General features: G+C 34.6%; 1 protein-coding gene across 1 annotated transcript in view; it reads left to right on the forward strand.

Annotated features, from left to right (window-relative positions):
* The window catches only part of LOC101687043 (dachshund homolog 2), a 160,782-nt gene that overhangs the window by 130,989 nt on the left and 5,511 nt on the right, over positions 1 to 24,282 (forward strand). The window contains exon 3 of the mRNA XM_045081204.1: positions 1,977 to 2,149. Within this exon, the coding sequence (XP_044937139.1) occupies positions 1,977 to 2,149 (173 nt within the window). The remainder of the gene's footprint in view (positions 1 to 1,976; positions 2,150 to 24,282) is intronic.

The raw sequence follows: 24,282 nt of genomic DNA on the forward strand, positions 1-24,282 counted from the left end.
TAAACTCTATGGTCAAATAATCTTTGACAAAACAGGGGAAAATATACAGTGGAAAAAAGACAGTCTCTTCAATAAATGGTGCTTGGAAAACTGGACTGCTTTATGTAGCGGAATGAAACTCGACCATTCTCTTACACTGCACACAAAGATAAATTCAAAATGGATAAAAGACCTCAACATGAGACAGGAATCCATCAGAATTCTAGAGGAGAACATAGGCAGTAACCTCTTTGATATCAGCCACAGCAACTTCTTTCAAGATATGTCTCCAATGGCTGTTTTTTTTTTTTAATCACAAATATTGGTGACTGTTGTGTTCTATATATAGGAATTCATTCAATTGAGATGATCACTTAGTGTTGCATGAGTTAAGTGTGCTTTATTGTACTGCATACCTTTGATATTTTGTTATTGTTGTTGTTAATGGCATTAATTTAACCATCATTTTTGAGCCCAGGAGACAGACCTCAAATCAAGTAACAACATTTTTTTTCTAGCCTGCTTTTTGTCATAAAATTATTTTTTTGAGAATTTGTATTACTGTTACTGTTGTTTTGAGCAATGAGATTTAGGCGCACTCTGGAAATACCTCTTATTGATTCATTGTTGTTCACTAGCAGTTTTCTTCGAAGCAAGAAAAAAATGAGGGGATGAAAAAGAGGATAAAAGAATATTATTAAGAGTGGATAGTTGTGTGTGAGATCAACATAAACACTGTCCATTGTAAATTTCTATAATCTGTAATAATTTAGGGAAATTACAGGCAAAGATATTTCAGAACATCTGTTAAAAATTACTGGTTTCTGCCCAAATAAAGTGAAGATTATTGTTGAAGCAATAGTTCATTGTAAAGTACTATCATTTACTTATCAGTGTGATCTTAGTATCTATAATGTTAGGATAACCCTTCCTAACCTCTGCTCAAAGACATGTCCTCACAAATCCGAACCTCATAAGTGTAAGTTGACAACTATTTTAACTTGCTACACTTTTCATAATGACATATCTGCAGCTACCACAACTGTAATGTGGATAATACTTCAAAAATATTCATTAAAATTAAAAATATGTAAAAACTATTTCACCTTGCATAAGAAAACAAACAGAATTCTAGATACTACACAATGATATTAATATTTGTTATTAAACTGAAAATAGGTGGAATATTTTGGTAGAGGAGTTACTCTTTATTGATAAAGGTTTAAAATCAGAGCTACAGCATTCATTTTAGAGATTATAACTAAAAGGGTAGAACATATTCCAAGGGGAACCTGGGTGGCTTAGTCAGTTAAGCACCAAACTCTTGGTTTCTGCTCAGGTAATGATCTCAAGGACATGAGATTGAGTACTGCATTGGGCTCCACACTCAGTGCAATCTGTTTGAGATTTTCTCTCCCTCAGATTCTCTCCCCACTCACACACTCTCCCTCTAAAATAAATAAATAAATAAAATCTTCTTTTAAAAAGAACACATTTCAAGTCTTATTAATAATTCTGAAGCCTAGAGAATCTACATCCTGTCTTACCAGCACCACGACTATATTTTCTAAAGAGGGTGTTAAGTTAGAAGCTACTAACACATCAATATATTATAAACATTAAAAAGAAAGCTACTTCTAAACATTAAAAAGAAAGCTACTATTAAACAAAATGATATTTGGTTTAAAGATTTTTATTTATTTTTATAAGTAAAACAAATTGTGTCATATTAATATTTTGATGGTGAGAGCAAAAAAAAGGAAGAGATGAAAGTTGATAGATATAGGAATATTTTTTTGAGTATAAAGCAACATTAAATCCTAAGTACCATTAATTGCCCAAAGAGATACTAGAATATAATGAAATTTGATTTAAAAGAAAAGCCAACAAGAATGAATTCAGATACTTAAAAAAAAAAAAAAACATTTCATAGCATCAATTTTGATGTGATTTTCCTTTTCTAAATGTAATAATTTAAAAGACACTGTCTCTTTTAGGACTGGATCTGCCATTTATGATGATGCCTCATCCCCTACTTCCAGTCAGCTTACCTCCTGCATCAGTTGCCATGGCAATGAATCAGATGAACCATCTCAACACTATTGCCAACATGGCTGCTGCAGCCCAGATTCACAGTCCACTCTCCAGAGCTGGGGCTTCTGTTATAAAGGTAAGAATTATGATTTGGAAGAGGACACAGGTTTTAGTTACATGTAAATTTTTAGGAAATATTAGCAATACCACTGAATCTTCAGTATAAACACACAGCTCATCGACTCAATTGATTAGCATATAGTATTGATTATATTTCTGACTTGGCCTGCTTAGGTGTTTTGTTGTTTGTTTCTTTTTATTCCATGACTACAGCTCTCACCTTTAATTCTAGCTTCATGTCTTGCAATCACAAACAGAGTGGGTGGGAGGCATAGCAAGACTAATGGCACAGTAGAATAGTGAACAAAAATGATTACCATCGTTAGAGTGAAATAAAGTAAACACTGTGCATTTTTTGATGTTTAGGAGGCAGTTCTGGGGTACTACATAGGACTTGTAGTCAGAACGACCTAAGTTTCAATTCTGATCCTGCCACTTTATCTCAGCAACCTTGGATATAACATTTAATCTGCATGAAGAGCTTGTTTCCTCAACTGTATACTAAACGTTATAGTAATAATCTATCCCACTTACTTAATAGGCTATCCAGAGATAATTTGAGTAAAATATAGGTTAAATACTGTTAAACATTAAAAAAATATTTATGATAATTTACAGAATTATCATTATCAACATTAGAATACTTTTTTCCCCAAACTTTCATGATCATTGGGTAAGGAAACACAAATAATTTTTTATAATCTGTCATGATGTCTTCTATTAGTTTGGCATAGGGCCTCTTGCCCTCTCTCCAAGTATCATGTGAACTTTATTATTTATTTTTCTTTTGGTAAGGAGATAAGTGTATGTAGGATCAAAAGAGTGTAGTTAATAAGAGAACCCATTAACTTGTAACTTTGTTCTTTTATTTATGAAAGAAATATTATACCCTTGAAATATACATGTTGTATTGGGCAACATGGGATATAGGTAAAGAAGACATAGTTTTTCACTTTCAGTACTCACAAACTAAATGCGACACTAACAACAAGTACCCATTTAACTTGAACTAACAAGATAGACTGTTATGAATGACAAGGAATATCAACAAGTATTATAGGAATTTAGAGGAGGGAGTTATTATACCTGGCTTATCAAAAAGAGGGGGAAAGGATCACGAAAGGCATTACATTTGTTGGATTGGAACTGGACCTTGGCAATACTGGTATGATTGTTATAGATGTACATGTAGGAATGTGAAAGAAATGCAGAGGAAATGCAAGATTCTGGATATTTTTGTTTCATTTTAAATTAACTTCCACTTTTGGGGATTTTTAAAATAATGAGGAAAATTTATGGTATAAACTTTTAGGAAAGGACAAGAAAATTGATAATTTTTTATTGAACTCCATACTTATTTACATGGCCAAGTAAAAGTAATCTTCTTACAAAGATTGTGGCCCTCAATAGATCAGTCTATCATAGCTAATCCAAATTTTGTTGTTTGAATATTTGATCAGAGGCTAAACCAGGAAACACAGTTATCTTTGAGAGGAAAAAAAACATATCAACATATTTAAAAGGTGGAATAATTATCCCATGATTTTGAAATCGGGTGACTACTAAGTAAATTTGACCCCACACAAAACTAGAAAACTATTAAGAAACCAAGTATAGTTTAAAGTACTTGCATTGAAATGATGAAAAAGTAATTTTAGTAGAGGCATGTTTCTAGCTTTTCAATAATGCATTTATTCAGTTTTCTTAATTATAACTACTCAGAGTGAACCAGGTACATTTTGGTTGAATGCTTGGGACATTTGGTAGCTTTGCCACGAATTTAGAGTGAAGAGGCTCTTAGGGAGGAGCTCATAACTAGCATTTGATTATTGGTGGTGAAGATGATGGAAATGGAAAGGATAATTATCCTCTTAAATAATCCAAACATTTTAACATATTAAAGCAAGATAACTATATTTTTGTTTAATGCTAATTTGACTATTTCATATGCAACTTTAGAGTCAGAACTTTTACAACATAAAATCGTGTACTGCTTTTTAAAAATTATTATTAGATAACATGCTTATTTAAGTCTTACCAAATATAAAAGTTGGATCTACTTTCATATAATTATTTTGACCAAAGTCAGTTGAAAACAATATATTTATTTTTAATGCTCTTTGATAAAATTTTTCTATGGATTTATAGAAGTAGATTTCTATCAGGTGATGCTAGGGAAATGTTTTCTATCAGATGATGCTAGGGAAATAAAAAGTGTTTTCTTTTGTTCTGTTTTTAAGGAGTTGATATCTGTGAATACTGAGAGGCTTTTAATATTGCTGCCATGTTTTGTTTATTTTTTGCAAAAATATTATTACATAATTAACTATTAGTTTTAGAAATAATTCAAAGGAATGACATAATAAAAACTTTCTAATTAATTGTCAATTGGATGTTCATATATTGAAATTTCTTTTTTTTGTCTTTTGCTAATTTATTTCAAACAAAATTTATGATGAAATTCCTTAGATTTGTTAATTTTTTTGTTATGCTTGAAAATATCTGTTTTCTTTTTTTTTTTAATTTTCAGCATAACAGTATTCATTATTTTTGCACCACACCCCAGTGCTCCATGCAATCCGTGCCCTCTCTAATACCCACCACCTAGTTCCCCCAACCTCCCACACCCCGCCACTTCAAACCCCTCAGATTGTTTTTCAGAGTCCATAGTCTCACATGATTCAGCTCCTTTTCCAATTTCCCCCAACTCCCTTCTCTTCTCTAACTCCCCATGTCCTCCATGCTATTTGTTATGCTCCACAAATAAGTGAAACCATATGATAATTGACTCTCTCTGCTTGACTTACTTCACTCAGCATAATCTCCTCCAGTCCCGTCCATGTTGCTACAAAAGTTGGGTATTCATCCTTTCTGATGGAGGCATAGTACTCCATAGTGTATATGGACCACATCTTCCTTATCCATTCGTCTGTTGAAGGGCATCTTGGTTCTTTCCACAGTTTGGCGACCCCAATATTTATAGCAGCAATGACCACAGTCGCCATATATTAAAATTTCTAATACTCCTTTCAAGAACAGTTATCAATATGTTACTAAGCTATAAGGACAGAAGTTTCACACCTCATATGATGTATATTTTTGCAGAAATTTTTCAGTATGCTTCTTGGTGAAGAGCACTTTCCAGTTCCATCCGTTAGAATCCTACAGGTAGTGGGCAAAACTACATATCAAAACTTTTTCATATACTACTACATGGAGGATATGGGGATTATTCAAATAAAAACATGTCTTCTCTATTTATATTTACAGATTTTTTGAAGTTTTTATTTAAATTTAAGTTAGTTAACAAACAATATAGTATTAGTTTCATGTGTACAACATTGAGATTCAGCACTTCCATAAAACACCCAGTTCTTAACACAGCAAGTGGACTCCTTAATCCCCATCATGTATTTAATTCATCCCTCCACCACTCTCTCCTCTGGTAATCACCAATTTGTTTTCTATTTAAAAGCCTTTTTCTTGGTTTGCCTTACTCTCATTTTTTCCATATGCTTATTTGTATTATTTCTTAAATCACATATATGAGAGAAATCATATGAATTTTGTCTTTCTCCAAAAGACATTTCACTTAATACTCTCTAGCTCCATCCATGTAATTGAAAATGGGAAGATATTATCTTTTTATGACTGAATAATATATCACGGTATATATACATATATATTTTTTCACTTCTTTATCCATTCATCAGTTGATGTATTCTTTCCATAATTTGGCTATTGTAGATAATGTTGCTATAAACACCAGGGTACAAGTATCCCTTTGTATTAGTATTTTCATATTCCTTGGATAAGTACCTAGTAGTACAATTGTTGGACTGTAGGGAAGTTTCATTTTTAAATCTTTGAGGAAACTCCATACTGTTTTCCAGAGTGGCTGCACAAGTTAGCATTCCTACCAACAGCACAAGAGTGTTTCTCTTCATCCACATCCTCACCAATAACTGTTGTTTGTTGCATTGTTGATTTTAGCCATGCTGACATGTGTGAGGAGATATCTCACTGTGCTTTTGATTTGCATTTACCTGATGATGAGTGATGTTGAGCATAATTTCATGTATCTGTTAGCCATCTGTATGTCTTCTTTGGAAAAATATCTCTTCATATCTTCTCTCTATATTTAATTGGATTATTCCTTTTGGTGGTGTTGAGTTTTATAAGTTCTTTATATATTTTGGATAGGAATCCTTTATCAGATATGTAATTTGCATATATTTTCCCCAATTCCTTAGGCTTCCTTTTACTTTTGCTCATTTTTTCCTTCACTGTGTAAAACCTTTTATTTTAATGTAGTCCCAATACTTAATTTTTGCTTTTGTTTCCCTTGCCTCAGGAGACATATCTAGAAAGAATTCGATAAATCCTATGTCAAAGAAGTTACTGTCTGCGTTTACCTCTAGGATTTTAAAGGTTTCATGTCTCACATTTAGGTCTTTAGTCCATTTTAAGTTTATCTTTATGTTTGTTGTGAGAAAGTGGTCCAGTTTCTTTCTTTCACAAGTTGCTGTCCAGTTTTCCTAACATCATTTGCTGAAGAGACTGCCTTTTTTTATTACTCATTTCTCCCCACTTTGTCAAAGATTAATTGACCATATGTTTGTAGGGTCATTTTTGTGATTTGTCTCCTGTTTCTTTCATCTATGTCTTTATTTTTGTGTCAGTACCTTACTCTTTTGATCACTATAGCTTTGTAATATAACTTAAAGTCTGGAATTGTGATGCCTCCACTTTTGCTTTTCCTTTTCTAGATTGCTTTGACTACTCGGGGTATTTTGGGGTTCCATACAAATTTTCGGATTGTTTGTTCTAGCTCTTGAAAATTGCTGTTGGTATGTTGATAGGGATTGCATAAAATATGTAGAGTGCTCTAGATAGTATAGACATTTTAACAATATTTATTCTTCTAATCCATGAGCATGAAATGTCTTTCCATTTCTTTGTTTCATCTTCATCAATGTTTTCTTTTCAGAGTACAAGCCTTACACATTTTGGTCAAGTTTATTTCTAGGTATCTTATGGATTTTGGTGCAACTGTAATTGGGATTGATTTCTTAATTTCTCTTTCTTCTGCTTCACTTTTGCTGTGTAGAAATAAAACTGATTTTTGTACATTGATTTTCTATACTGTGACTTTTCTGATTCTGTTTATCACTTCTAGCAGGTTTTTTTTTTTTTCTTTGTGGAGACTTTTTTTTAAAATTTATTTATTTTTTTCAGCATAACAGTATTCATTGTTTTTGCACCACACCCAGTGCTCCATACAATCCGTGCCCTCTCTAATACCCACCACCTGGTTCCCCCAACCTCCCCCCACTTCAAAACCCTCAGATTGTTTTTCAAGAGTCCATAGTCTCTCCTGATTCACCTCCCCTTCCAATTTCCCTCAACTCACTTCTCCTCTCCATCTCCCCTTGTCCTCTATTCTATTTGCTATGCTCCACAAATAAGTGAAACCATATGATAGTTGACTCTCTCTGCTTGACTTACTTCACTCAGCATAATCTCTTCCAGTCCGTCCATGTTGCTACAAAAGTTGGGTATTCATCCTTTCTGATGGAGGCATAAAACTCCATAGTGTATATGGACCACATCTTCCTTATCCATTCGTCTGTTGAAGGGCATCTTGGTTCTTTCCACAGTTTGGCAACCGTGGCCATTGCTGCTATAAACATTGGGGTACATATGGCCCTTCTTTTCACTACATCTGTATCTTTGGGATAAATACCCAGTAGTGCAATTGCAGGGTCATAGGGAAGCTCTATTTTTAATTTCTTGAGGAATCTCCACACTGTTCTCCAAAGTGGCTGCACCAACTTGCATTCCCACCAACAGTGTAGGAGGGTTCCCCTTTCTCCATATTATCCCCAACACATGTTGTTTCCTGTCTTGTTAATTTTGGCCATTCTGACTGGTGTAAGGTGGAATCTCAATGTGGTTTTAATTTGAATCTCCCTGAGGGCTAGTGATGATGAACATTTTTTCATGTGTCTGAGAGCCATTTGTATGTCTTCACTGGAGAAGTGTCTGTTCATATCTTCTGCCCATTTTTTCTATATGTAGTATCATGTCATCTGCAAAAGTTTTACCCTTTCCTTGCCAATTTATGGGCCTTTTATTTCTTTTTGTTTTCCAATTGCTGTGGCTGGGACTTCAGTACTATGTTAAATAATAGTGGTGATAGTGATATCCTAGTCTTGCTTCTGACTGTAGAGGAAGATCTGTCAATTTTACCCCATTGAAGATGAAGATATCTGTGGGTTTTCATATATTGCCTTTATTATGTTAAGGTATGTTCCTTCTTCTTTTCTTTTAAATATTTATTTCTTTGAGAGAGGCGAAGAGAGAGAGCATGGGAATTGGGTGAGAAACAAAGGAAGAAAATTCTTAAGCGACTTCCCATTGAGTGGAGAACCCAACTCAGGACTTGATCTCAGGACTAATGGGATCATGCCTTGAGCCAAAACCAAGTCATAAACAATCAATTAAGCCACCTAGGTGCCTCAAGTTTCCTTCTATATCCTCAATATTCTTTCTAAACCTACAACTTTAGTTTTTTTGTTTTTTTTTAAATCATGAATGGATATTGTGTTTTGTCAATGTTTTTCCTGCAACTACTGAAATGATAATACAGTTTTTATCCTTTCTGCTATTGATGTGATGCATTTTGTTGATTAATTTGTGAATATTGAACCACCCTTGCAACCCAGGGATAAATTCCACTTGACCATGGTGAAAGGTTTGTTTTTAGTGTATTGTTGGATCCAGTTTAATAGTATTTTGTTGAGAAGTTTGCATCTATCTTCTTCAGGGATATTCACCTGTAGATCTCTTTTTTTTTTTTTTTTAAAGATTTTATTTATTTATTTGACAGGCAGAAATCACAAGTAGACGGAGAGGCAGGCAGAGAGAGAGGAGGAAGCAGGCTCCCTGCTAAGCAGAGAGCCCGATGCGGGACTCGATCCCAGGACCCTGGGATCATGACCTGAGCCGAAGGCAGCGGCTTAACCCACTGAGCCACCCAGGCGCCCCTGTAGATCTCTTTTTTAGTGGAGTCTTTATCTGGTATTGGTATCATGGTGATGCTGTCATCATGGAATGAATTTGGAAGTTTCTCTTCCTTTTCCATTTTCTTGGAAAAGTTTGAGAAGTATAGATATTCACTTGTTTTTACATGTTTGATAGAATTTGCCTGAGAAGCCACCTGTCCCTAGATTTTAGCATGTTGGGAGTTTTTTTTATTACTGACTAAATATCTTTTTTTTAAATTTTTTATTAACATATAATGTATTATTAGCCCCAGGGGACAGATCTGTAAATCACCAGGTTTACACACTTCATAGCACTCACCATAACACATACCTTCACTGACACAATTTCTTTGCTGGCAATTGGTATGTTAAAGTTTTCTATTTCTTCTTGTTTCAGCTTTGTTAATTTTATATTTCTGGGAATTTGTCCTTTGTTTCCAGGTTGTACAATTTGTTGGTATATAGATTTTTTATAATATACTCTTAAATTGTCTTTTATTTCTGTGATTTTGATTGTTATTTCTCCTCTTTTCATTTATGATTTTATTTATTTGGGTCCTTACCCTTTTCTTTCTGTTAAGGGGAGTTAGAGGTGTATCAATTTCATGAACTTTTTCAAAGTACCAACTCTTGATATTTTTCATCTGTTCTGTGAAGTTTTGTTGTTGTTGTTGTTGTTGTTTTGTTTGTACATCATTTATTTCTGCTTATTTATTTCTGTTTATTGTTTCCTTCCTTACACTGGCTATTGGTTTAATTTGTTGTTCTTATTCTAGCTCTTTTCGGTGTAAGGTTAGGTTATTTGAGATTCTTCTTGCTTCTTAATGTAGGCCTGTATTGCTATATATACTTCACTCAGGATAAACTTTGTTGCATCACACAGATTTTGGACAATTGTGTTTGCATTTTCATTTCTTTCTGTGTTTTTTTTTTTAATTTATTAATTGATTCCCTTGTTAACCCATTTATTGTTTAATAGCATGTTGTTTAACCTCCATGTATTTATGGTCTTTCCATTTTTTTCTTGTAATTGACTTCAGGTTTCATAACACTGTGGTCAGCAAAGGTGCATAGTATCACTTCACTATTTTTATATTTGTTGAAGCTTGATGTGTGACTAGTGTGTGATCTTCTGGCAAATGTACCATGTTTACTTGAAAAGAATATGTACTTTTCATTTTAGGATTGAATGTTCCAAATATATCTGTTCAATCTACCTGCTCTAGTGTAATTCAAATCCATTATTTTCTTTCTGATTTTCTGTTTAGGTGATCTGTGCATTGATGTAAGTGGGGTGTTTTTAAGTCCCCTACTATTATTGTATTTTTTCTTTATTATATTATGCTAGTTACCATAAGTACATCATTAGTTTTTGATGTAGTGCACCATGATTTGTTTTTTGTGCATACTACTCAGTTCTCCATGCAATCAGTGCCCTCCTTAATATCCATTACTAAGCTAACCCATCCCCCCACCTGTTTCCTCTCTAAAATGCTCAGACTGCTTCCCAGAGTCCTTAGTCTCTCATGGTTCATCTCCCTCTCTGTTTCCCCCACTTCATTTTTCCCTTCCTTCTCCTAATGTCCTCCATGCCATTCCTTATGTTCCACAAATAAGTGAAACCATATGATAACTGTCTTTCTCTGTTTGACTTATTTCACCTAGCATAAGCTCCTCCAGTTCCATCCGTGTTGATGCAAATGTTGGGTATTCATCCTTTCTGATGGCTGAGAAATATTCCATTGTATATATGGACCACATCTTCTTTATCCATTCATCTGTTGAAGGGCATCTTGGCTCCTTCCACAGTGTGACTATCTGGTCATTTTGTTTATGAACATTGGGGTGCAGATGCCCCTCATTTTCACTACATATGTATCTTTGGGATAAATACCCAGTAGAACAATTGCTGTGTCACAGGGTAGCTCTATTTTTAACTTTTTACTGCTCCCATTTCACACACATGCCCCCACAGCTCCAGGTTTCAATCTGGGGGGCTTGATAAAGTCCTTTCTCTTCTGCTATTGGTCTGTAAGTCTGTGCCTGGCCTCCAGTGTGGGATGCTTTTGTGCTCCTGTATTATTTCACCTTCCTGGGGTCAGTACTTATGGCACCTCCCTCTCCCTTCCATTTATGTTTGGATGGCTGCCTGCAGCATCATGGCTCCCCAGCTCCCCACTTCATTCCTCGAGACCAACCGCCAGAGATATTGTTTGTAGAGATCCAGATAGATTTTCTTACATCACAGGCTGATTTTGGGAGTGTTCAGAATGGTCTGGTAGATATCCAGCTCAATTCAAGGGACTGGTTGAAATAGGGTCTACTACTCCGCCACATTTTTTCCTTCCTATTATTGTATTATTATCAATAATTTCCTTTATGTTTGTTATTGTTTTATATAGTTGCATACTTCCAAGTTGAGGGCATAAATATTTACAACTGTTAAATCTTTATTTTTTTCTTGTCTAGATAACTTTATCTCTCCTTCTATTCTGAATGATAGTTTTCCTACATACAGCATTCTTGGCTGCAAATTTTTCTCATTTAGCGTCTTGAAAATATTATGCCACTCCCTTCTGGCTTGAGAAACTTCTGTTGAGCTATCTCTGGCTATCCTTCAGTCTTCCGTTGCATGTTAAGAACTTCTTTTGTCTTGCTGGTTTTTTTTTTTTTTTAAAGATTTTATTTATTTATTTGACACAGAGAGATCACAAGTAGGCAGAGAGAGGAGGAAGCAGGCTCCCTGCCGAGCAGAGAGCCCGATGCGGGACTCGATCCCAGGACCCTGAGATCATGACCCGAGCCAAAGGCAGCGGCTTAACCCACTGAGCCACCCAGGCGCCCCTGTCTTGCTGGTCTTAAGATTACTTCCTTATCACTATATTTTGCAAATTTAACTACAATATGTGTTGGTGTGAATCTGCTTTTGTTGATTTTGATGGGAGCTCTCTGTACTTCCTGGATCTGGATGTCTCTTTTCTTTCCCAGATTTAGGAAGTGTTCAGTCTTTATTTCTTCAAATAATTTTATGCCCCCTTTTCTCTTTTCTTCTGGGACTCCTTTAACACAAAAGTTATTATTTTTGATGGGGTCACTGAATTCTCTAAATCTATTCTCATGTTCCATAATTCATTCTTTCTTTTGTTCAGCATCATTGTGTTCCATTATTTTCTCTTCTAGGTCACTAATTTACCCTGCTTCTTCCAGCTTCTTATTCATTGCATCAAGCTTGTTTTTAATCTTTATTGCATTCTTCATCTCTGATTGATTTATTTTTATCTCTTTTCTCTGTGGTAAGGGTCTCAGTGACACCTTCTATTCTTTTCTCAAGCACAGTGAGTATCTTTATGATTGTTACTTTAAATTCTCAATCAGGAGCACCTGGGTGACTCAGTCAGTTAAACATCCATCTTTGCCTCAGGTCATGATCCAGGGGTCCTGGGATCAAGTCCCATTTTGGGCTCCCTGCCTAATGGTGAGCCTGCTTCTCCCTCTCCCCTTGCTCCTCCCCCTGCTCATTCTCAATCTCTCTCTCTGTCAGATAAATAAATTAAAATTTTGAAAAAAAATTCCTAATGAGACTTGTCACTTTTATTTTTTTGCTTATATTTCTCACCATGGCCTTATCTTGTTCTTTCATTTCGGATGAGTTTCCCCATCTTCACATTTTGTCTAAGTCTCTGCTATTCTCTGTATTAGAAAAGGCAGTTATGTCTCCTGCTCCTGAAAGCAATGGCCTTATAAAGAAGAGGTTATGTAGTGTCCAGCCTGGTGCTTCAGGGAGTGTCTCCTGTGTGTGCTATGCGTGCTCTGTTTTTGTGGTTGTTGTTGTGTTTTTATTTTTGGATTCTCTTTCTTTCAGGTCAGTTGTCTGTATTATCTTTATTTGCCTGCTGTAGATAGCATTTGGTCCCTAGCCTAAATGTGTCAAGTTTTAACCAGGTGAGCCCTGGTCTACTTGTTAACTGAGACCTGACACCACTTCTACCAGAACTGAGGCCCTGCAGAATTCTCAGCTTGGGAGACTTGGTGTGGGTGGGTGTTTGCTTTCATCTTCTTTGGGACAGGCACTCTGTGCTAGAACTGAGGCAAGCTTGGCTGAGAAGAGAAGACCTGCCACAGAAGGGGGGTAGGGCTTTGTGTAAGCAAATTAGGAAGCCAGTGCTGGTTTGGGGCTGCTTTCTTCAGGTAGCCTTGTGTTTATATTGAGGTGCAGGGGAGGGAGATGGCACCAGCCAGCTCTTTTGTTCCAGGAGAGTCTTCCCTGTGAATGCTGACTCTCCAGGACATGCCCCAGTAAGAGCAAATAATCTCCCCATTGTGTTTCCCAGCATTCTTCAGATCACTGTTTCCATGATGTCTGACCCTGGATTGTGTGCCTGCCTTCTCTTCAGGAGAAGAGCTCTTCCCTCAGGACTCTATCCCCTCCAAGCCCACTAACCTTTAAAACTCCAAGCTTTAGGGCTTTAGGCCCCACTGGTTGTAAGAACTCACTGAAATCAGCCAGCTTATTTCCCAGAACAATAGCTATGGAGAAATATTCTTTTTGTGTCTCTCATGCTCCCTCCTTGTGATCATAGTTCCTCCCCTCTGTAGCACCGAGGATCCATTTCTCCCCTAAACCACATCTCTGCACCCTACTTTCTTTGATGTAGCCTCTTTTCTACGTTTAGTTGTGGTGGAATTTGTTCTGTTAGTCTTCATGTCAATTTCTGAGGTATTTAAGATGATTTGATCATTATTTAGTTGTGTTCATGGAATGAAAGGAACCTAGGGTCCTCCTACTTCACCACCATATTCCTCCCTTTCACATTTACAGATTTTTGTTTTTTTAATCCTGGCAGTTCAGCACACAAAAAAGGAAATTTTAAAAATATTACTCATTGTTTTCCAAAATATTTGAATTGAGGTCACCATATATTTTATATGATATTGACCATTTAGAGTCAATTGGCCTTCCAAAATATGATCAGAAAATTTAACATTGAGCATTTTGTAAGAAATGTTATAATTATGAAATTTGATTTCTTTTTGAGAAAAACACTCTGAATTAAGGAAAAACCACAATAACCTGATTCATTCTCTTTGCTGTGTATTATATTGTCTTAACTCAGTGGTTTGCTATAACAAAATACCATAGACCAGGTGGCTTAAACATGGTAAATTTATTTACCATAGTTCTAGAGACTGGAAAGTCAAAGATCAAAGTACTTTGTGATTCCTGGTGAGAGCGCTCTTTCTGGCTTGCAGCTGAGCACTTTCTCACTGTGTTCTCACATGGCAAAGATAGAAAGAAAGCAAATTTTTTCATATCTCTTCTTCAAAGGGCATTAATCCTATCAGAGGGCTCCCTCATCCTATGACTTCATTATTTCCCAAAAGTCCCATTTCCAAATACTTTCACATTAAGGATAGAGTTTCAACATATGATTAAGAGAGATAGTCCACAGAATATACAATCTAATGTGATTATAGTGTCACCTGTGCTATCATCTCTATAGTTAATGATCTGCTTCTATTTCCATTGTATCCTTATTTTCAGCATTTTTTAAAGATTTTATTCATTTATTTGAGAGATAGAGAGCACAACCAGTTAGGAGAGCCAGAGGGCGAGGGAGAAGCAGACTCCTTGCAGAGCTGGGAACCCAACAACACAGGGCTCAATCCCAAAACCTGTAGATCATGACCTGAGCTGAAGGCAGACACTTAACCATCTGAGAAAATAGGCACCCCTATTTTCAGCGTTTTAAAACTCAGCAGCAGAAAAACAAATTTATATCAGAAATGTATGCAGAAAGAGATTAGGACACATTACACCAAAGCCCAAAATATATACTTAGTTATATTAAAATTTATGAAGGTTCACAAAAATAGCTACCAGATTTATTCATATTTTCAATTCTTCTTATTTACATATATATCTTTTTTTTTTACTTTTGAGGAAAACTTTACATTTTTTCCATATCATTTAAAAATGTGCTGGTGGGGGGGACAATAGTCTGTGATATTAAAAGGATTCATGTCCTTCTAAACACCTGCTACTCTTCCTTAGCATAGTTTATGTTAAGCTGATACTTGTGCTTTGCCACTGATGATCATGGGATTGTGATCCCAATTTCCTTTGGAAGCTGGTCTTACAGCATGTGATTTGAATATTAGAACTATATGATAAATAGTGGTTATCAAGTTAGTAAATGACTGGCCTACAAATTGTATTTAATTTCCAGCACTTAGCATTTCTGAACAAAGGGATCGAAGCAACTATTTTAACATTTCTGCACTTCAATTTTCCTTCTGGCAGCATAGATCTCACTTTTTTTACACTTGTTTCTATGTTTACATTTTTTCTGATTGAGACTATATAAGAAAACTGTTTAGGTTAATGTATAGGTCATGTCAGCTCCTCATTTTAATTTGGGTGGACCCAATTGGCATTTGTTAACTAATTGAATCAGAATAAGCCACTGATACCTAGTTTTAAAAGTTTGTGAGTCCATCAATATTTTTTGTTTTCCAATGATTGAATCCTTATTATGCATCATGTGGTTTTTAAGGTTTAAATTCTAATGTGGACAGATAATAAGCAGGATTAATAGTTTTATATTTTTATTAAATATTTAAATAGACAAAATGAACTCATGTACTATGTTGAAAACATGTTTTTTGAGGTTTGTTTTATACTCTGTAAGACCCAGGTTCCTGAATCATAGCAAGAATGGAAAGTACATATAATGATTTAAAAAAAATATTTTCTTTCTTTCTTTTCATTATTTTTTATTATGTTCAGTTAGCCACTGCATAGTACATAATTTGTCCTTGATAATGATTTGAATTTTCCTACATTCTCTTTTTAATATTTTAATAGTAGATGTTTTGTTACTGCACAGTATTTATTTCTAATTTTTAGGTTATTCAAAAGGAAATATGTGGGAAGCAGATAACTGTAATTGAGTGCATTGTACTTAATATGTACTTTTATCACATGAAACTCTATTTGTGTTTCTTTGAATGCTCAGACACTCAAATAAATATAGTATTTATGTATTTATTTATTTGCCTAGTCAGATAATGTTGAACATTAGAAAGAAATAAAAACCTCAGATTCCTATAATGAACTTAAACATTCAATGATTGTTTGTTTCATTTTATTTTATTTGGGCCAGCATCCAATGCTATGCCTGTAAGATGGATCTTAAAACAAATAAAAAGTAAAAGAAAAGAAAAAAGGAAAAGAAAAAAGAAAACTCTGATTTATGTCATTTTCCACATTCTGTGTTGTAAATATTTCCATCAAGGCTGATTTCAAGTTACCATCATTTTAACACCTGGCTCACAAAATTACTGAATACTTAACAATTGGCCCTCATTTGAACAGTCTCCAAAATAACACCTTCTTTTTAAAACATAATATGAAATGTGAAATGTTTATCAAATCAAATGCTCCATGCCAATCTCCCTTCATAGCCACTAACAAAGCTTTCCAAACTAGTTTATCTACTAATTTCTATTTCTTCAAAATAACATATTAACTAAAAGTTTGAGAAAACTATAAAAATTAACGAATACATAGTTTGTTTCTCAATGGAAATTATACCACCTTAACATGGATTGATGTCAAATTGAAAGGAACATGATTACATTTGGGCCTTTTTCTTCTACCAGTGTGTAAATATTTCTAACTCGGTGTAAGAAACGTTCAGTAATCAGGATTCCTGCAAATGCCCTCAAATAGTGAAAACTAACACAAAGAAGAATAGACATGGCTGTCTATTCACCACTCTGTCATCTTTTTTAAAATTTTCTTTTCACAGGTAGAAGAGAAAGCTATAGCTTTTTAGGGATCTGGCAAGTGATGAGACTTTTAGAAGTTTATACTTCTAAAATTATATTATATACATATATTTATACATATATGTGGACAGATAATAAGCAGGATTAATAGTTTTATATTTTTATTAAATATTTAAATAGACAAAATGAACTCATGTACTATGTTGAAAAAATATATGTATACATATATATTTGCTTATACATATACATATACACATGTGTGTGTGTATATATATATATACATATATATATATTTGCTTATAGTTTAATAAATTTCCCCATATCCATGGATGTAAACCATGTAACCATTGTAGTTAACAATGAATTTTATTTTTTGAAAAATTTTGTTATTTATTTGAGAGAGAGTGAGAGAGCAAGCATGAGCAGGGGGAGTGGCAGAGGGATAGGGAAAAGCAGATTCCCTGCTGAGCTGGGAGCCCAAGCAGGGCTTGATTCCAAGACCCCCAGGATCATGACTTGAGCTGAGGGCAGACACTTAGTGGACTGAGCCACCCAGGTACCCCAACAATGACTTTTAGATACATAGAATATATCTACCATAACAACACTGTTGAGTACAGTAGCCATTAGCCACATGTGGCTATTTCAATTTAAATGAATTAAAGAAAATGAAAACTTCAGCTGCTATGTTGCAACTAGCCACATTTCAAGTGCTCAATAGTCGCATGTCACTTGTGGCTAGCATATTAGCACAATTATAGAACATTTCATCATTGCAGAAAACTTTATTGGATAGCACTGTTTTAGAGCATTAAATGGGGTCGACAAAAAGTCATAAATCACTGGTATTCTTTGGGGAAAAAGATAATACAGACTGAAAAATCAGCAAGTATATTGCAATTAGCCTTGCAATTTGCCAAAATGTATAGTTATTGCTGACTATTTGCTTATTAAATTATTGTCATCCTTTTTTGTTAGAAAAGAGGGCAAGAACACAGAATTCACTGATTTTACCAGGTTTAATATGGGCAAAGGACTATGTCACATTACTTTGTCAAAAACACAAAAAAGGAATGGACATAAGCTCCAACCTCAAAAGAATTTATAGAATTATATACTGGTTCTGGCTAGAACCATCATAGTTTGTTAGTAAAGTTAGATGAATTAAGAAGCAAATTTCAAGAGTACCAGGGTGGCTCAGTGGTTTAAAGCCTCTGCCTTCAGCTTGGGTCATGATCCCAGGGTCCTGGAATTGAGGCCAGCATTAGGCTCTATGCTCAGTGGGGAGCCTGCTTCCTCCCCTCTCTCTCTCTCTCTCTGCCTGCATCTCTGCCTACTTGTGATCTCTGTCTGTCAAATAAATAAAAAACAAAACAAAAAGAAGAAGCAGATTTAATTGTAGGCAGTATGGTCTAATTTGTAGGAGCCTGACCTCTGAAGTCAGACTGCCTGCTGATATTTAAGCTCTGGTTTCACCATTCCTTGTTATGTGACTTTAGGCAAATTAATCTACCTGTATCTCAGTTTGTCTCATCTTCCAGTGAAACAGTGAGAGTAATTGTATCTACTTCATAGTGCTAACATGACATCAAATGAGACAAAGCTTGTCAACACATTTAGAGCACTGTTTGACATTTAGTAATCAGTGTATATTATCAAATTTTATTTTATTTTATTATGTTTATACTCAAGGATTCATATAGAGATACTAATAAGTAGAAACTAATATCATGGACAAGAACTAGCCCGAGAAAGAAGTAACTTCCTTTATATACATTCCTCTGTATAACCCTAATCAGTACCAGAACCAAGGATTTTCCCACCATTAGATGCATATACAGGCATTGGACCCTCTCTCTACAGAGCATTTGTTCTTTTGTCATGGCTGATTTGATCTCCATGCAGATAAAAAAGAGTTAGGGATCTGGCGGGAATTGGAGAGCAATGTCTATTCTAATAATAATTGATCTGATTTGTATTTTATTTTAAATCATCTTTGGATGTTTATGTATGGATTATTTAGTCTTTAGTTTGAACTATGAACATTTACATCCCATGTGAAAATATCTGTACACCTTCTTCCATCCCCAATAGGTACATTAGACAATGTTTGTTGTATGAGTGAATTAAAAATAATGATTTATTGAATATAAAAATTGGGGGACTATTTATTTTTTTAAATCAAATTTAAATTTTTTTTTTAGTGTTCCAAATTCATTGTTTATGCACCACACCCAGTGCTCCATGCAATACATGCCCTCTTTAATACCCACTTGGGGAGTACTTATAACATAACTGATCATGAGTGATACAGAATTTAATTCCAAAACTGGAAAAGGCATTACAAATTGTAAACAAATATTTTTTGCTTTTGTTTTTAGGGGGTTTTGTTTTGTTTTTGTCAAAAATTAGTTTGGGAATAATGTTACTCCAAGCACATATTCTTTTGTTGTGCCTCACATTCCTTCACCATTAGCTCAGCTGGTAACATTTGTATCTAATAACTAATATAGGTATAGCAGCAACTTGAAATTACATTATGATTATTAGGTTTGCAAGGCTATTCATCCTTCAGTTATATTACTGAGTGTGACAAAATCCTGAGAGCAAAATAGGTAAAATACCTGACTGGTATAAAAACTTATTTCTTATTTGACATTTAAGTATCTTATTTTTTGTGTGTGTGGGAGAAACATTTTTTTTCAAGTTTTTATTTTCATTCCAGTTAATTAACATACAGTGTTACATTAGTTTCAGGTGTACAGTATACTGATTCAACAATTCCATACATCATGGGATACTCTGTAATATCAGTGTGCCATAGTTTTCTCTGATAACAAATCTGAGAAATTTAAGTAAGAAGCTGTTTACTAGTATCATCTGATTAGCTCTGTTTTTTGTTTGACTGAGCAGCTGGCAATTAATGCACTGATAGGAAATGGTCACAAGGCTGGTGGCATTAGCATGTGAACATCTGGTATTAAAATTAATCAACACAGAGAAGGTTTGTTTATGATAATTCAAATTCAATGAATTTCAAATTCACTGAAAAATAACTAGCTGAGTCTTTATTTTAAATTCTACACCTGAAACTAATATTATATCTGATTTGTATTTTATTTTAAATCATCTTTGGATGATTTAACTAAATTCCAGTTATTTTAACTAACTGGAATTTAAATAAACCTGAAAAAGAAAACAATGCCCTATAGAAAGACAATAAGGCGAAGATGAGTTGAGTGAGAACTGAGGGGTGTGTATGTGTGTTTGTGTGTGTGTTTGGGCTGGTGGCAGAAGTCCAAGCCCAAACATAATTTGGAAACCTTGCATTTTCCAACCTAACCATCCATTTTCTTACTCAAGGGTATTTGCAAGCTATGAGCAGGTATTATGACTGATTCTATTAAGCTGTCAGCCTCTTCCAGAACAAGCTGATCTCACTGAAGATGTGAAAGGATCCTTTGCCCTAATATAACATAGGTCACATGTAGATTGAGTCTATAATTTTGGACTATTTCATGGTTACATGTTCCAGGTGTACCCACAATCTGCCTATGTTTTTTTAATTCATGAAAACCCTGCCATATTCATTTATGTTAACTTTAATAAAATTGTAAATTGGTGATTAAGGAAAGCAGACTAATTCTTTTCTTATCACAAATATTTATTTATGTATTTGAGAGAGAGAAAAAGAGAGAGAGGGAGAAAATGAGCAAGAGGAGGGACAAGGGGAAAGGGAGAGAGAATCAAGAGATTTCCCCTCTTAGCATAGAGCCTAATGTGGGACTTGATCTCAGGACCTCGATATCGTGACCTGAGCCAAAACCAAGCATCAGCCATTTAACTGGCTGAGCCACCCAGGAGCCCCCACAGACTAATTCTTTGATTTGTAAAGATGCATATGTTGTCATGTATCCATTATTATTCAGAGATACCAAATTTGGGTATCAAATTATTCCTCAGGAATGGTATCAAATTATTCCTCAAGAATTCCTCAGGAATTCCTCATAACAATGTTTCCCTGTCCCTGATTTTATTATTAAAGTCTGTCAAGTTACAATCTGTTCTGTTTCTGCAGAACTCTGGTGACAGTATGGAAGGAGCACATCAATTAAATTTGAAATATCAAGACAAATGCATGAGTAAAATATCTAGCACTCAGACAAACTTCCAAAAGCCACTCCTCGGTAGAGAAATTCCATTAAATCCTTTAGGAACTCATTAATAGATTAGCATTTGGAAGCATAATTACAGTGAGAGTTGAATTCCAATTAAGTAGAAAAAAACCCAAATTATATAATACACGATCACACTGAGTACTTAATAACAACATAATACAATGTCAGAAGTGACAATTTAGCATTGATTGATACAGTTGTTAGTAAAAGGCAACTACACACATGTACACATACATATAAAGACATGTTTAATACATATTTATTAGTACTTCATACATTCCATGTATGTGGCCATATTTCCAAGGATGCAAAGAAATATACTCAGATGAAATAAAGGATCTGCATGAAAATGGGCAGAGTTGATACTTTACTGTCAATAAACTAAATCTTAAACCAAACTGACTGTATTAAACTTTGTATAAAACTGAATATTCTAAGCATTGACCCTATTCTTTATTAAGGTTCAAATGTATTTTCAAATGATTTAATATGACGAATGTCTCCTTTATCCATTTGTGATATATACTTCCCAAAAGGGGAAAAGTATGATAAAAGAGGGGATAGTATGTACTAATTATTAAGATTTTCCATAATGTTTCTTTCTTTTTAAGCATAAGCCTTGAACTATAAATATATGCTACAATCTGTGTTATTATTACAGGTAATTTTACTAATTGTAAGGGAAATGGGGATTTGATTGGCTAAGTATATATCAATTTTGGAAATGTCTCTCCTTTGCTACTTTGAATCTGGAGAAGACCTATAGTGTTTCAGAAGAGCTACAGCTGCTGTCAATGGGCCCAAATGAATTACATGAAGTGTAACAGAGTTGTAAAAGTCATAAATGCCAAATAAAATTAAATCATCAATGACTAAAAATGATTGGGGTTTTAGAGTTGTAATTTTCCTTTTTAAATGCCCTTATTGATTTGTTGCAAATACTGTTAATCCTGTATTTGGCAAATGATGAGGATACTTGTGTTCTTGTTTATAATAAAGCAGATTAACTTGCTGTGAAATTTTAACTAGGCTGAGACACAACAGTAACCACCTAATGAACCAAAGCTCATTGCAGTTAAGTAGCTAAATAGATGCATACTGATTACAGGGATGAAAATGGATCTGTCTACTTGCAAAGAATAAATTTTTCATAGAATAAATTGTTCATAGAACTATTAATTATTTTAAGAGAAATTAAACATTCCTAGCTCTACACAGATTATGTGTGTGTGTGTGTGTGTGTGTGTGTGTGTGTATACACACATATATTACAGCCACCTAACTCTTAATCAATATAAGGCACTAAACTTATACAGTTTACATGGTGAAAAAAGTCTGATTTCTGTGACACCTTAGGAAAACAATAACTGAATTTGGAAAGTGCAGGCTACAAAACCTTAAAGCAGAGATATTACTTTATGCAAAATATTACTGTCACTCTAAATCCTGTTTTCAAAGTTAGTTTATTGTTTCACCAAATATGGTGTTGAAAATGTCAAAGAAGGAGTTTAAGAGTAAGTTATTTGAGTTCATAGTATTTGATCATTTACTAATTTTAAGCATTTGGGAGATCTTCCTTTACAGTATTGTATTTTTTCTCATTTTCATAACATTTCTATTTGTGTAGATGTTCTTTTAATTTTTTTTAATTCAAAATGAACTTTCATTTTTTATTAGGCAGAGCAGAGTGGACAAGAACAAATATCACTGTCAGTTGAATTCTCATGTGTGTATGATTCCTGTTTGCCACCATACAGTGATTTTGTTTGTTCTGTTCTATTTTTGCCTGTTAACTGCTGTACTTTGTCCCTGTCCATCCAATCAGGTGTCCATGAAATTTAAATGTAGTTCATTGAATTATATATTTTTTCAACAAATTTTCAATGTTACAATTCAAAGACAAATATGGAATGTTCTACACTTTATATACACATTTTGGCATAGGATCATTGAGGCTATACAACAGTGAAAGTCAAAAAATGAATTTTGACCGTATATATGAAAATCCTTTCATTGGGGTGTGTTTGTGTACATATACTAAAAAGAATGTGTTTTAAATCATGACAGTTTAGGTTGATTTTCACAACTAATGAGCTACTAGTCTTTTCATAAAGTAAAAGAATGTGGTATAAGGGCTGTATATAACTTGTTGTCTATCCCCAGACCATCACTGCAGGATACAAGTGTCATTTTTACAAAGTAAAAACTTGATTCTTTTCTTCTGCTTTGCTTATATGTTTCCTTTTATTTTGTGCTGTATATGTAGTGTTACAATTATTTTTTTTAATTTTTGTTTTATTTATTTTTTTTCATTGTTCCAAGATTCATTGTTTATGCACCATACCCAGTGCTCCATGTAATAAGTGCCCTCCATAATACCCAACACCAGGCTCACCCAACTTCCCAACTCCTGCCCCTTCAAAACTCTCAGATTATTTTTCAGAGACCATAGTCTCTCATGGTTCATCTCCCCCTCTAATTTCCCCAAACTCTCTTCTCTCTGTCTCCCCATGTCCTCTGTGCTATTTCTTATGCTCCACAAATAAGTGAAACCATATGATAATGGACTCTCTCTGCTTGACTTACTTCACTCAGCATAATCTCTTCCAGTCCCGTCCATGTTGCTACAAAAGTTGGGTATTCATCCTTTCTGATTAAGGCATAATACTCCATAGTGTATATGGACCACATCTTCCTTATCCATTCATCCGTTGAAGGGCATCTTGGTTCTTTCCACAGTTTGGCGACCATTGCTGCTATAAACATTGGGGTACAGATGGCCCTTCTTTTCACTACATCTGTATCTTTGGGGTAAATACCCAGGAGTGCAATTGCAGGGTCATAGGGAAGTTCTATTTTTAATTTCTTTCTTTTTTTTTAATTAATTTTTTATTTTTTATAAACATATATTTTTATCCCCAGGGGTACAGGTCTGTGAATCACCAGGTTTACACACTTCACAGCACTCACCAAAGCACATACCCTCCCCAATGTCCATAATCCCACCCCCTTCTCCCAAACCCCCTCCCCCCAGCAACCCTCAGTTTGTTTTGAGAGATTAAGAGTCACTTATGGTTTGTCTCCCTCCCAATCCCATCTTGTTTCATTTATTCTTCTCCTACCCACTTAAG

This window comes from Mustela putorius, unplaced genomic scaffold (assembly GCF_011764305.1).
Source record: "Mustela putorius furo isolate JIRA1106 unplaced genomic scaffold, ASM1176430v1.1 tig00000511_pilon_pilon_pilon, whole genome shotgun sequence".
In the NCBI taxonomy this organism is placed as follows: Eukaryota; Metazoa; Chordata; class Mammalia; order Carnivora; family Mustelidae; genus Mustela; species Mustela putorius.